Below are 16,428 nucleotides of genomic sequence, written 5' to 3' on the forward strand. Positions count from 1 at the left end.
ATTATTTATAATATAATAACCTTTATATTAACCTTTATATTATTAACCTTTATATTAAATTATATAACCTGTTATATTAACCTTTAATCTACATTAAGGTTAAGATAAAAAATGACATAAGGAGGAATCATCTACTTGCTACAAATTATTAATTTTTAAAAACCACATTAGAAATGCCTCTTTTGCAGACCACAACACCCAAAAGGAGAGAGAGAACACAGGGGATTGGCCTGCCACAGAGGCAGGGGGGGATGGGGGGATGGGGGTGGGGGGGATATTATCCATGGTGGTGGAAAATGGGCACTGGTGGAGGGATGGGTATCTGATCATTGTATAATCGAAACCCAAGCACAAAAAATTGTAAATCTACAACTGTACCTCATGGTGTTTCACTAATAAAAAAAAAAAACACATTAGAATTGTTTGGCTATAAATCTCAAGGTGACTGGCACTGCTCTATAGCAAATGTTCTTGAATTTTGGAGACTCTCCAGCATGGGGCAGTATCAGTCACAAGAACCCAAAGCTCCTCGGACAAACCCCTACACATTGGCCTCTGCAGTCTTCTCCAATTAAGGCTTTTTTGTGGAGTTTTGCTCTTTCTAAACACAGAGTCTTTTGTGAACTTCATTTGAATTATACAATAGTTTATCTTCCCTGCCCCCAAGGCTGCCCCTTTTGACCTGCTCTCAATAAGTACAAGGTGCCTGTTCATGCACTTGTTTAATGTATTCTGGTGTGTATGCACTCATGTTGCTAACAAACAAATATAGAATATCTGCTAGATGCAAAGGAAACACAAACAGGAATAGTACTAGCCTTGTTCCACTCTTTGAGTGGCTTCGAGTCAAGTAAATGACTAAACTGCAGCTTAATTGTTGAAAAACTTATTAAAATGTAAACATCCTGGCACTTAAGAGTGCCATTTGGCATAGACAAGCAGTTTCTCCTTCAAACATGTTTAAAGGTATAAAGGTACACTGTCAGATTGTATACCTGAGTATTTTTTTCATCTTTACTGAGGTGTTACTGAAGCATTAAGGAAAAAAAAAAGAAATTTAAGTGATAGCTTTTCTAGCAGCTATAAAAACTCAATCTACATATCTATAAGCAGAACACAGTTCTATGTGTCTATACCTCATTTGCATATGTGCCCCTCAAAAGTCATAGACAAGAATCTAACAGAATGAACTTTATAACAGCAATCTGAATTCTCACCCATCTCAACCCATCCAATAGAACACTATGCACCATTTAAATATGAAGAGGCAGTCTCAACAGCAATGTGGTAAGATTTCTAAGATCAAGTTCAAAAAATTTAAAAGTCGTTATAATCTCATGTTTTTTAAGTGATAAGTTAAGGCTGCATATGTAAATATTTGTTTATAAATAAGCAAAAGTGTCTGGGGGGGAAACACTGACAATTATATCTCTGAAAAAAAATGTGATGGAGAAGGGGTAGCAGAACAAAACATATATATATGTGTGTGTGTGTGTATAAATGCACACATATATACAGACATACATATATATGAAAAAATATACAAATATTTTCATTCTGCCAATCATTTTTCACCAGCCTATGTTCCTTTTTCAAAAGGAACTCTAACAAACCCATTTAAAATGACAATGTGAGTACCATATTCCCTTTATCTCTAATCCTATTCTATTGTTTTCCTCTGATGTCCACTCCATTATTTACTTATTTGTTTTGAAGTCTACAAATCACATTATTTAGTCATTAATAATGGCTATTGTATAATTTTTTATTACTCCCTCTTATTATTCCCCTCTATCTACTCTCCTTACATTGTAGGAAGATATTTGGGGGCCATATCTAGTGCTGCTCAAGAGTTACTCCCAGCTCAGGCTCGGGAGTCACTTCTGATGGTGCTCAAGAGACCAACTGGTGCAAAGTAGAGAGAAAGTATGGGGGAAATTGTCTGCCATGGAGGCAGGTGGAGGGTAGGGGGTATACACTGGGGACATTGGTTTTGGAGAATGTGCACTGGTGAAAGGATGGGTATTTGATCATTGTATGAGTGAAATTCAAACATGAAAGTTTTGGGGCTGGAGTGATAGCACAGTGGATAGGGCATTTACTTTGCATTCGGTCGACCGGGTTTGATTCCCAGTATCCCATATGGTCCCCTGAGCACCACCAGGAGTAACTCCTGAGTACATGAGCCAGGAGTAATCCCTGTGCATTGCTGGGTATGACCCCCCCCCAAAAAAAGAAAAAAAACAGATGCTTTGTAACTGTATCTCATGGTGATTCAATTAAAGAGAGAGAGAGAGACAGAGACAGAGACAGAGAGAGAGACAGAGAGAGAGACCAATTGGTGCTGGGAATTGAGGTTGAGCCTCCTTCACAAAATGTACATGCTCAGCCTGTTCAGCTATCTGTTTGGTGCTTATCTACTCCTTTTAGAAGGAAAAATCCATAAGAAAGAGGATTTCACTCACTTCCTCGCTTAATGTCAAGTGACTTAATATTAAAACAATGTACACAGGAGGTGTGTTTTTCTTGAATAATTTGAATTTGTGATATTCAACAATTTTTAATTCCCCTTATATAGACAAAATATTTTTCTGCTTCCTTTACAAAATATCATTTGGGTGGTTGGAAAATAAGGACCACTTTAAAGCAAAGCTGAGTAGACATAGGAAACATCATTTTAGTAGTTCCTAACAAAGCTTTGGATACCAAAGTGCCAGTCCTGCAAAATCCAAATCCAGAACAAAAGGGGTCCAAAAAGCTAACAGTAAGTGGGCCAAGTCGTTCTCAAAATACAGTGACAGTGTTTACATTCACACACATGCATCCTTTCAAAGAAATAACAAGCCAGGCTAAAAGCTTTCTTGATTATAAAACCGGTATGGAAATAAACATATACCACTGGGAAAACAAATGAGTTTAAATACAGTGAAGTGCCTAGAATTTTCAAATTATACTTAAGATCAGTAGTGATTCTTGATTATTAGCTAACAGCATGCTTTTTACTACTCTTTCCTCTCTATAAAAAATATTCTTGTCAAATATCATTGTTATTATCTACATAAGCAGATCGGTTATAGCAATTTCATAAGTACCTAGTCAAACACTGTGTCACAACAAACTCAGCTCCTTGTGAGGATGGGCCTGCACCTGTCTGTGGTGATAAGGTGGGATTAGGCAAATATCACTCGGTGATGATGTTCTGTGGTGAACCAATTGCAGGTGCTTTTTGAGTTAATGACGCTGCCAGAAATCATGCTATTTTGTTTTCTCTATTCAGAGGTACTCTTCAATGAAAAACCTTCACTCCAGAGTCCCTTAGTCTAGATAAAACAGGAGAGTGGGTAAGAAGAGAGCAGAGTTCATGTCACCTGGTAAGATCATTTTTAAAAGCCAGCATGACATCTAGAGAGTGGCAATGCTCACCGTTACCACTCCTAACACAGGAATTACTCCCTTGACCAAAGCTTGTATCTACTGTACGAAGTGAAAAGATTAGTCCAAATGTAAAATCCTCTATCTACAGGAGGAAACAGGATCTAAGACTGAGTTATCAAATGGGGGGCAGGCAGGTTGAACATTCTATTAGAGAGGTCTCTAAGTGTGAAAGTGAGGACTAGTTTGAGGGGTGTGAAGAGAGTAACAGGGAAGGAGACTGTCACTCTGGAGGGTTGAGCTGGCTACCTCTGCTAAAGACAGACTGATTGACTCTTTTAAAAGAGTAAATACAAAAGAAAACATCTGTAGGGCCAGAGCAACAGTACAGCGGGTAGAGTGCTTGCCTTTCATATAGAAAACCTGGGTTCAAACCCAGCATCCCACATAACCGCTGAGCCCCACCAGGAATGATCCCTAGTGCAGAGTCAGGCGTAAGCGCTAAACACTGCTGGGTGTGGCCAAAAAACAAAACAAAAACACAGAAGGAAATATCTACTCATTCTTCTAAAAATGTTGGGAGTGGATATTATTTGTAGCACAAAATTGGTTTTTGTTTGTTTGTTTTCCTTAGTTGGACAATATCAAGAACAAGTTATTCAATCAGTCTCTAACCATTTTAATATCATTATTGACTGTAGAAATCTGAGAGAAATTAGGGAAATAGTAAAGCAGGTGAGGCATATTTACCTTGCATACGACCAGCCCCAGTTCCAACCTAAGCACTGTATATGTACCAGAGCACTAATAGGAGTGATCCTTGAGCAGAGAGCCAGTAGTAATCACTGAGCACTGCTTGGTGTAAACCAAAAATCAAAAATCAGGAAAAAAAGGCCAAGAGAAAATTCTCCTCTGTTTTCGAAAAGATAGTAGATGAAGAATAAATTAAGTACCTACTCTGTGCCAAGGTTTCTACTGTGTGCTTATTACTTATGTTCATTATTTCATCAATTATCAATGACTATGTTATAAATATTACTTACCTTTGATGCAAGAGGAAACTGAGGCTCAAAGAAAAATTTTCTCCAATTTATATAGCCCCTATCTAACACAGACAGAACTTGAGCCAGGGGCTGGAGAGATAGCACAGCGGGTAGGGCGTTTGCCTTGCACGTGGCCGACCCGGGTTCAATTCCCAGCATTCTATATGGTCCCCTGAGCACCACCAGGAGTAACTCCTGAGTGCAGAGCCAGGAGTAACCCCTGTGCATCGCCAGGTGTGACAAAAAAAAAAAAAAACTTGAGCTAAAAAAGCCTACACACATTTAAAAAAAAAAACCTACTACATGAGAACAAAGTTTTGAAGTCTGTTCCCTCATGGACCAGACTCTAATAGAAAGTAAGTGGTAAATAAATAAATAATTACTCACCTCTGGATTTTCTTCTTTTACTCTTCGTGACTGTAAGACAATTACATTGCAATTAATATACATATAAAGGAACCTCAAAATTTAAATCATCTACAGGTTAGATCAGAGGACCCCACAGTTATTTGGACTTTTATCTCTTTTTTACAGAAAAAAAAAATCGTCACTCCCTTGGAAATTAAACGTCTTTAGGTAAACAAATAGAAAGGACCTCCCAAATTTGAAGCCATACAGGCTACCATCCGCCGCCCCCCCCCCCCAATTGTGAGACTGAGCACCCACTTGGGGAGAAACTGAATGAGCTCATTGTTAATGTCATTTACCTTTTCTTGAGAAAAGGCCGCTTTCCCTTCTTCACTCTTTTCATCCATCTCGTCGTCACTCCACTCCCAGTCACCGTCTTCTGTTTTATGAAGGTGACCACTTGATCCAGGAACTCTTCTTACCTGAATCAAAACAAACCCACCCAGATCTTCACTAGCTGAAGGGAAAGTGCATGTAAATGCTGCTCAGGGGAATACCCAGTGTTCACCCAGCATGCAAAAAAGCCGAAAAGGCTACAAATATAGGGATCACCAGCAGCTACTCACCCTCATTCCAAGATACTATGTTTTTGAAATGCATTTCCATGCATGTGGAGAACAAAATATTTTGGAAGAACACCGTACACCTAAGACATTAAGTATCAGGCTCCTCTTTCACTTTGGTTTCAGTTAACACTTTTTTAATTACTACACATAAAAGGCCATGTGGTAGGCTTGTGTGCTCAGGGAAATATACACAAGCCAACAGGCTGATGAGTGATGGGGTGGTGATCCAGGTAGCCTAATGAAGCACAGCAGACTAGGGGTGTCAGTGATCTAAAGTCTGAGTCACAAAAGTAAATATATCCTTCTGTTGTCACCTTGCTCTTTTTCAGAACATGATACCTTGCTTCTTTTCCCAGCTGCTCCACCTCCTTGAGTAAACACACACACACACATACACACACACACACACACACACACATACACTCACACCAGCTTCAGTCTATTCTTATGAACACATGTAGCACACTGTACTGTAGCACTGTGCTCCCATTGTTCATCTGTCCTCCCATTGTTCATCAATTTGCTCAAGCAGGCACCAGTAATGTCTCCATTGTGAGACTTGTTACTATGTTTGGCATATCAAGCAGAGCTTGCCAGGCTCTGCTGTGAGGGCTGGATACTCCTCAGTAGCTTGCCAGGCTCTCAGAGAGGGACAGAGCAATCAAACCCAGGTCGGCTGCATGCAAGGCAAATGCCCTACCCGCTGTGCTATTGCAAGATAGTCAGCTGCCTTGCTAGATAATCTAAACATTATTATCAGTCTTCTATAATTATTTAATTTTTAAAAAAACTAGAATAGAGATGCATACATGGCGTATGCCATCTAAATCTCTGTGGTTGAAAAAGCAAATCTTTTAAAATGACAGGATAATTGAAACAAGCATGACCACTGATCAAAGTAATTCACCTTAAAAATGTACTGATTAAATTCATTTCAGTTAAAGCAAAGAAGCAGATGAACATGTTGTAACCATAACTGCCAGTGATCTACTGATTCAGAAAAACTTCAGATGGAAATCTGTTAACATATACCTCTTTTATTACAGATGAGATTATGAAAACCAAGAAAGTGACCTAAGCACACACAGCTCTAAGTACAAGATCAAGTAAGGCAAGAAACAAGGTGATCAGACTCCCATTCAGATAATAGTTTGCTCAGGCTTTGGAATACCTGTGAAAAGTTATCTAGAAATATCCTGCTGTAGACTGTGACGTAAAGAGTGATTCTTTTCCTTTATAGAAATTAGTTAGCTACATCATATGTGGTTCACTACTCCCAGAGGAAATACCATAGCACTTACATGTATGGGAAACATTTACACATGTCAAATGAAATCTAAGTCACAAGCAATACAGGCTCCAGATTGAGTTTAATTTGAATTATTTTATAATCATGAAGAACACATAAAAGCCTGCCTAAAAGATTTGAGCTCCAATCCGGGAAGTTGAAACGCCCTAAAGAGTTCTTCATCATTAAAGTCATGATTTAAAAAAATAAATAAATAAATGCTTTTACATCCTCACCACAAAATTTTTATTTTTGCCTAATTTATCTTCAAAAGATGTTTTCCATTTGCATTTTTTGAGTCACTGGGAAGACCTAAAGGCCTAGTAATTTTAATGGTTCTTATAGGTGCCAGCAAAGTACTGCAGGGAAAGACATACTGAAATGCACTTCAGGATTTTAGAACAGACTGCTCGTTTTGTTTTCACATAAAGCTACTTCTTGCTAATGTTATTCATTGTGAAGAGTAGGCTTACAGAGTAATATGTCACCTGGCCACTTTGCCTGGAGGTACTTAGGGGTCACCAGGGCTACACCCAGCAGTGTTCAGGGGCCCATGGAGTGCAGAGGAACAAATACAGTGCTTCTACCAGTCACTTAAGCTACATCCCTGAGCACTCCTCATCTCCATTATTCATTCTAAAGTTACAAAGATAGGGGTAGAGGAGAGAAAGTAATTTTCCGCTGACAAATACAACACAATTCTTTTCTTAGCAACACTAATCATGGTGCTAGCAACAGAAGAAAATCGGTTAATAACTACATTTAAGAGAAAAACGTTAAAGCCACATCTACAAAGCACACTATTAAGTAAGAAACTAAGACATGAGAAAACAAACTTGGGCATCAAGAAAACCAGAATAAAATTCTGACTATGCTGGAACCGTAGCTGCCAATTACAGTTGAGGAATCAGTATTCCTGAGGTACTACTTGTCCCAAGAGATTCCATGATGAAATCTCTGAAAAGTGTTGCTTCACACCCTGAAATTTAGTGTAAGTCTTTTTTTCTCCTCAGTCTGTTTATAAGATCTGTCAGCTCTGTTTCTATAAGCAGTGCTCAACCACAGACAATAATGTGGCCGACAATAAAGCGGCAGTCATCTCCTATTTCTATCTTATTTTAGAACTCTGACTGCCTTGCTCAGTTTTATTGGCTCAGAGAGTGAAAAATAAAGCAAAATGTCTAGTATTATAGCCCTGAACATTGAAGGAAATGGTGGGACGGACCTCAAAGCAATAAACCATGGCTGAGTAAATGTACAAATGTTGATCGAGTTGACCAAGAACATTCAAAGTGTTGTGTTGAGTACAGTAAGTATCTGTGTCTGCCTTGAGGTCTTTAGCTCATCAAATAGAGCTTATTCAGGAGTCCAATGCAGCACAAGCTAACAATACAGACCACAGGCAAGGAGGAAGGAGGAGGGAGAGAGGAAGGGAGAGAAAGGGAGAGAGGGAGGGAGGGAGAGGGAGAGAGGGAGGGAGGGAGGGAGGGAGAGGGAGAGAGGGAGGGAGGGGGGGGAGAGAGAGAGAGAGAGAGAGAGAGAGAGAGAGAGAGAGACAGAGAGAGACAGAGAGAGAGGCTTTAATTAGGCTCAGGGTGGGCACTGGAAAAAGTTGTTTTCCTCATAGAAGTTCATGGCCATTCAAGGTGGTGGTGGTTTCTCTAGGAGTGCAAGAGCTTCTTCTTGGGAGACATGAGACGGCTCCCTCCCCTACTTCAACTCTGCTGGACTCTGCCTTCTTCATTTCACAGTGGCAAGGATGAGAATAAAATAGGTACAGTATGAACATACTCTTCTCAGTTTACTCCAAGGGGGAAAATCAACTTGCAGCAGCATTTATAGCCGGGTTTGACGTCATGTTTACGCGACACTGAGGCCTGGGGCAGATTCCAGGAAGTCTAGGGGAAAGTTTGTAGGGGTGATAAAAAACAATTTCCACCTTCTAGAACCAAGGCACCCAAATTTCCCATAACTTAAACAAATGGGACTCTTAGCCAGGAACTGAGTAAACACTCTATGAAGTTAAAAAAAAAAAAACTTCTCAAAAATGTGTGAAATCGTCCCCATTCCCTCAGAATGCAGAGAATGGGCAGCTATTTACCCTCAAAACTCTGATTGCCTGACTGTAACATTTCTCTGGTTCTGTTAAATTATTTACTCACTAGTAAAGCCAAAATGTGGTAGAACGAATTTTACTCTCTATTTTCTCTGCCAGGGGCTTAAAACAGTAATCCACTCCTTCTCAGGGAAACAAGCTCCATTTGAGTGAGAGAGATATTCATAAGCCCACAAAAACCTGAGGTCAAATCTGGTAATAGGGAAGTTAAATGAAATTTTATATTCTTAAGGCTGGACATAAAATACAATGAAACAATTCTATTTATACCATCAAAGTACTACTTTCTTCCTTTTCAAGAAACAGCTTCTTTATGGAAAACCACTAAAGAAATGAACCCGAGATCCGATGGCAGGTTCAGACAGAGGAAGGCGGACACTGCCTGCCCTGGCCCTGTGGCCTGAGGTTAGATGGCGGAGACAGTGTAAGGATGGAGCAGGAAATAGCAGCAAAGAACCCGAGTTGTTGATCTAAACTTTCCAACGTGCCCCTCTGAAAAGGGCTCAGAGAAAGCTCAGGTCATCTCAATGTGTGGGATAGTATCTGTTCCTCCCTGATGCCAGAACAGCGAGGAGGCCGTGGAGAGTAGAAGAGCCAATGAATGAGCTTTCCCTACAAGGTTTTCTGCATGTCTGAAATCGACAGATGCTTCTCTAACATGCGCCAGAACAAGGGTAAAAGGGACCCAAAGAGATACTGACCAAGATTCAGTAGTATTTGCCCAATCCTACATGCCTCTACCCCCCTTTCCAAGGCTCCTGCCCAGTTTCTTACATGGCCAACATCGCTCTCCTCTAAGTGGGATTTCGGAAACTCCTGGGAAAGGTTTCCCACATCCCTGACACTCCTGCACTCCACTCTCTTTTCTCCACCTGCAGGACTTACTGTGAGCCTGGCTGCAGCCTGAACCACAAGGAAGCAAGAAGCCTGGCCGTCTCGCATCAGCCAGCAATCGCTGGACACGGCGGAAAGCAGCACCCAGCAGCGTCGCTCTGAGGAGGCAGTCCACTGACCCGAAGGATAAAAAATGTTTCTAATCAATTGCTATTTATAATGTCCTTGAGGCACTGCCAAGCAAACAAAGGGCCTTCTAAATCATCAAAAATTAACCAACACACTCTGACTCACTACTGTCTCAGCAGCAAACATTTTTTTGGATCGGAGACCCTGACAATGTTCCTTTTGGCCCTCTATCCTGGCACCTCTGCACCCACCCACTGCCTGTCCTCACTTTGCTCACCTCCTTCCATCACCCCCATCATCTCTCCCATCACTCCTGGCCTCATCCTATCATACGAGGCCTAGAGCCTACAGCTTTCTTTCTGGAAGTTGCTTATCATTTTCCCACTGCCCACTCCCTCTCGATCCTCCCTACATACCAGTAGCAAAGCTACAGATTCAGCCCTAACCGCTCACTGCCTCGTGCCCTTAGTGATGGTCACTGGCCACCGAATTGCCACTGCCACAGTCCTGTCACTCAAAATGTGGTGCCTGGACCAGTAAAACAGCACCATCTGGGAGCTTGATAAAAATGCTAACCCCCAGGAGGCTGGAGCGATGACACAGCAGATAGGGCGTTTGCCTTGCATGCAGATGACCGGGGTTTGATTCTCAGCATCCCATATGGTCCCCCAAGCACTGCCAGGAGTAATTCCTAAGTGCAGAGCCAAGAGTAATCCCTGAGCATCACCAGGTGTCACCAAAAAAAAAGCAATAATAATAATAATAATAATAATAATAATAATTTATACAAACTCTTGCTAAATCAGAATCTTCCTTCTGGCAAGATTCGCATTCTCATTTTAGCACTGCACTGGATAACTCTTTTCTTCATTGCCTCTGCCCCACCTATAATACCAGCTGCTACACGACTAGAGCTACTACATTCTCAACACTTCGGATATACTGAGTATCCTCATTTTCATAGCAGCCCAGAAACTCAATCTTCTTTTATTCCCCAGTTTATAGGGGAAAAACTGAGGTACAAGGAAGTTCCACAAGCAGCAGCTGTTCCCTCGACCACCAGGAGTCAGGAGTCTAACCTCAATACTCTCTTTCTGACTAGATTCTGCCACAGTAGTTCCCTGTCACCCAACCCCTTCAGAGCATCACATCTCAACAACTTAGACCCCCAACCTGCTCCACATGAACTTCTTCTCTCTCTCAGCAACCTTGGCCGCTCTCCCTCCCTCTCCCTTTAAAGACCAATGTCTCCTGCAGTGCTCAGTGCTCTCCATTTACCTAGGCCAATGCTTCCTCAGGTACCATTCCTTAGAAGGCACTGAAACATGTTAGTAGGGGTGGTAGTTTCCTAGGGTACACTCAAAGGGCACTATCTATTTGTTTGCTTAAAGAAAGTAGATTTTCATGAGGGCACTGAACAATTTTTCTTTTCAACAGAGGGAAGAAGGCCAATTAAGTTTAAGAAACTGATTTCTTCACACATTCATTCCTGTAAGCCACAACCAGATCATCAAGCTTCCATCTATCATGAACATCTTTAAGTCTCTACTATATGTCTAATCCCCACTAGGGGTTGTAGGATGGGCAAAGACATGCTTGAATTGTTTTTTGCTTAACTCATCACTCATGTCCTTCATAGTCAACAATTTCTTAAAGACTGTTTCTAGCTGCTCCTTTCACTTCCTCAGCTCACCCTCACTCTTTAATCTCATTTAGAAGGCATCAATTCTAATCTGGCTACCATTTTTTTTCTCTTTCTCTCTGCTAGGTTTCATGACTTAAAAATTGTGAGATTCAATGTTCATCTCTGTTGCCACAATGTTACCTTGTAGACAGAGAGGAGTCCCATTCTTCAACTTCATGCTCTCTGCAAACCTGTGTTCATATCTCATCTTCTCTCTTTGACCTCTTATCTCCTAGAGCGCAGAGATCTAAGAACTTAGAACTAATAAGGGTCATAAACACGGCTGTTCTCATTCTACTAGTCATCAGCCTGCTCCTGAGTGAGCCCCTGTTTTCTCTGGCCTCCCTCTCCCTCATCAGCACTGTTAACTTCAGAAACTTCATTTCTCACTCTTCCTTTCTAAATACTCTGTTGCAGGTCAACAATTTATCCATTCCCAGTTGGTCATGAAGACACATTTGTGAGTGTTCCTTGCCCCCTGCCCTATTCTGACAATTCTTGAGTGGTATCCACCTGCCATAACACATCTTTGCTGAAGCAAAGCCAAACTGGCTCAGAACAGCCCAGCGTTAGAATTTGGAAACACGTACAAGACAGTAAGCTTCACATAGTTTAATCCATCCGCAAGAGAACGTGTGCTTCCCCACCAGAGGTGCTGGCTTGCAACGTTTACCAGCACACCACTGACGCTAAGGTTCTGCTCATGGAAGCATAATAAAACGAGACAAAGACATTTAACATGAATTTAGTGGTTATTTCTGAGAATAACTCCTTTACAATGACAAAAATCTCTTCTTTATTTGTAAAGCCTCTCAAATTTCACCTTTAAAAGCAGCACACTAATTGATTTTTACGTACCTTTGTAAGCACTGGAGGGAAAAATAACATTACTCAAGTAGATACATGTGGCTGGGGTTAACATTTCTTAAACAAGCATCATGAGGAAATGGAGTGCTATTTTTTTTATGCAGACTCATGTAAAGAGAATGTCCTCTGAAAACCTGTGTCAGGTGATTAAAAGAAAAAAACTGACTAGACATTGCAAAAGTATTGCTTAATACCAGGTTAGAGTGTAAATGTTATTTTTAAAGTGTAAATGATAGTATTTAAAATAATTTTAAACAACCTAATAAAGTATCCACAGAGATTTTGTGTTTTCACCTAAGTACCTGCGATAGCACAACGGGTAGGGCGTTCGCCTTATAAGCGGCCAACATGGCCGACCCGAGTTCGATTCCTCCGCCCCTCTCGGAGAGCCCGGCAAGCTACCGAGAGTATTCGATATGCCAGACACAGTAACAACAAAGTCTCCAATGGAGACGTTACTGGGCCCGCTCGAGCAAATCGACGATCAACGGGAGGGCCTTTACCTAAGTTCATATGTTCAAACTGGCCAGAATATATTTTAGAATATTTATATTTAGAAAATAAGATATAAAATTATTTTCAAGTTTCCTTTAAAATTACAAGTGCATGGTAAATTTAATAAATAGGATCAAGAATTTTATACCTTTTTTGGCAAAACGAATATAAATATCCTTGCCAGCTAAAACAGGCAGTTCTGTTTTCAAATTTCCTATAAATATTAATATAACAATTGATGTAAACAAATGTCTCTGAGAAGTAATATGCTCAAAACAATTAGAATTGTGATTGTTTGATAAAATGTCAAACAATTTTGGTTTGACAGATGGAGAACTTCTGGCCAGTTGACAATTCTCTTTGTACTTTTTGTGAGGTTTCTCAGACAAAACAGTGACCAGAACAAAATAGTGACCAGCTGATGAGACAGCAACATTCCTGGGTTTCGGCACCATCATTAAACCCTATCCGGTGCAGAGATGCCCAGGAATGTCCCCCAATAAACTTTCCCTATTTCCTTCACTTTATTCACCTCTGCACTGGACAGGGTTCTCAAATCATATCACTGTTTAATTTGAGAAGATCAGAAATAACAAACATTTTTATGTTTATGTTATGCTTAGCATGCCACCCAGATTCATCATTATAGACACTGTATCTAGCACTATCTGGATATTGGCATAGCACTGCACAGACTTTTGTTTCAATCACAAAGCATTTAAAATTAAATTCTATTTTGGATGGAAAAAAGAATAGCCTCCAAATTTTCCCTTCCACCTTCACAGTCAGAGAAAGTTCAAAATATGATGTCAGGCACATAATAAACTCAGGATGTGATAGATGCTATTATTAATATATGTTATTGTTTGTCACAGTCCAATCAATTCAGTGTAAAAGTTCTGAAAATCGTACCTCTACAGCTGCCATTAAGTTTATGTCAGGTTCGTTTTGATGTGGCTTGTCTCTCGTGTTAAAAATAATATTAATCAATCAAAAGATGCTTATAGCATCTCATCTAGTATATCCTTTATGTCAGCACTAGTCACACCAGAGTTTTTTCTTTATCTTTTTTGTTGCTTCGTTTTGAGGACACTCCAAGAGGTACTCAGGGGTTATTCCTGGTTCTATACTCAGGAATCACTCCTAGTGTGCTTAGGAGACCATATGGCATGCTGAGGACTGAACCCAGGTGAACTGTGCAAGATACTATGCTCTGGCCCACGCAAGAGTTTTTTCTCAAAGCAAAAACTTAACAAGATATCATTGTGTCCCATGGTATCAAAAGAGTCCTGACACCTCAGTATTCAAGTCTCTCTAGGTCCCGGCCCCAAATTACTTCTAAGACTCATTTCCCACTTTATTCCTTAACATAACCACCATTCAGCTGTGTACAAGTCACATACTTTTAGAATTCTACTTTTACACATACCACATATACCCTTGGCCTCATCAGCCATTTTACAGAATCTTCTCTTCTAATCCAAATCACCTTTTGCCAATTCTCCTCACTAGAATTTTGCTTGCATCTTTATATCATTCTACTCTGTATTTCATTTAAAAGACAAGATGCCAAGCTGTCTGATTCTAATGGAAAGAGAGCTGGCAGCCTTAGTCTCTTCCAAGAATCATTTATTTGTTCCTCCTATAAACAAGTTGTATTTAATAACATCTACCCTTCTGTTAGGTTCTAGACACAAATGAAACTTAACCCTAATCATAGAATGACTGCACTCATTCGTGGACATGAGGGTAGCATAATATGTGATTAACAACTAAAGACAGTAGAGATAAGGGCCAGGAGGATCACTCCATGGTTTGGAAGCCAATCTCACATGCTTGGGGAAAAGGCAGTTGAGATGGAGAAGGAAACACTAAGTAAATGATGGACGGATTGCTCAGGATGGGAGATGTGTGCTGAAAGTAGACCAAGGACCAAACATGATGGCTTCTTAGTATCTGTATTGCAAATCTTAACACCCAAAATTAGAAAGAAGGAATGTACCTGTCAAGAGGCAGGAGGTGGGATGGGGTGGGGCGGCGGGACACTGGGAATAATGGTGGTGGAAAATGTGCACTGGTGGACTGGTGGTCGGATGGGTGCTCAATAATTGTATGACTGAAGCATAATCATGAAAGTTTGTAACTGTATCTTAAGGTGATCCAATTAAAAAAAAACTAAACCCTGGAGCAGTTCACAATTTCAAAAGATGGACAGACATTGAAGCAAATAGCTGGCACAGAAGGTGAGAGTCACAACAAAGATAGGAGCACCATGAGACCACAGGAGAAAGAATGGGTGACCACCTGCCAAGGGCCAGCATGGAAGGCTGTTTGTCATGGGCTCATGAGAGATAACTCAGTGAGTGGACCTCACAGAGATCCACCTGGAGAGATACTGGGAACCAAGTTCTGCTGTCTCAACTATGCGGCTGCTTCCCCGGGAGTCAAACCAAGCAGGTGAATTTCAGGAAATACCTCAGAGTGAGGCAGGAAAAACTGTGTGATGAACTTCTACTGTAACACTGGCTGGTTCAAAGACCCAGGGGGAGTTGGGCAGGTGAGGGACAGTGTCCCTCAGGGGGGCTTAGGTGCACCTGTTCCAGGGGACAGGGAGAACCTGCAGAGCCCAGCTTGTTTCCATACTGCACACTTCTTCCAGAGAAGGCCATCTTGTGTGGTTTTATGTCAAACATGACATAGTGTTCCCAAGACTGACAATTGTTGGTATCTTTGTTGAGTAGAGAAGGAGTGGCTGTGCCATAGCTCAGGAGCTACTGTATGCTCAGAAAAGACCCTTACTGTGCTCAGTGGACCATATTCAGTACTAGGGAATGGAACTGGGGTAGACAGGATACAAAGCAATACCTTAATCCCTTTACTATGTCTTCAGACCCAGGTATGTCTCGTTTTATAAAAATTCCTCTGCACTGTCTATACACAAATGTGGGATAAATGCCTAGGAGGTTCTCCAAGTCAGAGATTTTCAAATTCAGACAGTAGAAAAACATAAAAGACTTCTGAGGATCATCTCCGAATTCCTGAAGGCAGAGCAGAGGCTGTACTAGGACATGAGGGTAGCAAAAGTCAGACTGAAAACAGTACTGTTAATGATTCTAGGTGCATCTGCCTACAACTGATCACCCCCAAACTGAGAGGCCTTCTCAAGCAGCATCCCCCACAGAAAGGCAGTTATACTTGCTTCACTGCTATCTCAGGGTCCTAGTAAAAGTGCTCCAGCTCCATTCTAATTTTCCCTTTATCTTGATATTTTTAGTGTTAGGGGGGGGGGGGGGGCATTACAACTAGCTGTGCTCAGGGCTTACTCCTGGCTCTGTGCTCAAGGATAACTCCCAAAATGGGCACTGGTGGAGGGATGGATATTTGATCATTGTATAATTGAAATCCAAGCACAAAGTAAGTCTACAACTGTACCTCGTGGTGTTTCACTATAAAAATTTAAAAAAATAATAAAGTACAGTTTGCATTGAAAAAAAAAAGGGGGCGGGGGATAACTCCCAGCATGGATCACAGGAACCGTACAGAGTGCTGAGATTCAAAACCAGTTTGGCCACTTGCAAAGCAAGCACCTTACCTGTTGTACTATTTCTCCAGCCCTCAAGCCTCAA

At 40.9% G+C, this 16,428-nt stretch overlaps 1 protein-coding gene across 1 annotated transcript in view; it reads right to left on the reverse strand.

Moving 5' to 3' along the window:
• STK39 (serine/threonine kinase 39) overlaps window positions 1-16,428 on the reverse strand; it is a 301,932-nt gene that overhangs the window by 113,863 nt on the left and 171,641 nt on the right. Inside the window, exons 11-12 of the mRNA XM_056110251.1 lie at window positions 5,123-5,245; window positions 4,803-4,832 (exon numbers count right to left, since the gene is read on the reverse strand). Coding sequence (XP_055966226.1) covers window positions 4,803-4,832; window positions 5,123-5,245 — 153 coding nt within the window. The remainder of the gene's footprint in view (window positions 1-4,802; window positions 4,833-5,122; window positions 5,246-16,428) is intronic.

Source organism: Sorex fumeus, unplaced genomic scaffold (assembly GCF_029834395.1).
Source record: "Sorex fumeus unplaced genomic scaffold, SorFum_2.1 ptg000009l, whole genome shotgun sequence".
In the NCBI taxonomy this organism is placed as follows: Eukaryota; Metazoa; Chordata; class Mammalia; order Eulipotyphla; family Soricidae; genus Sorex; species Sorex fumeus.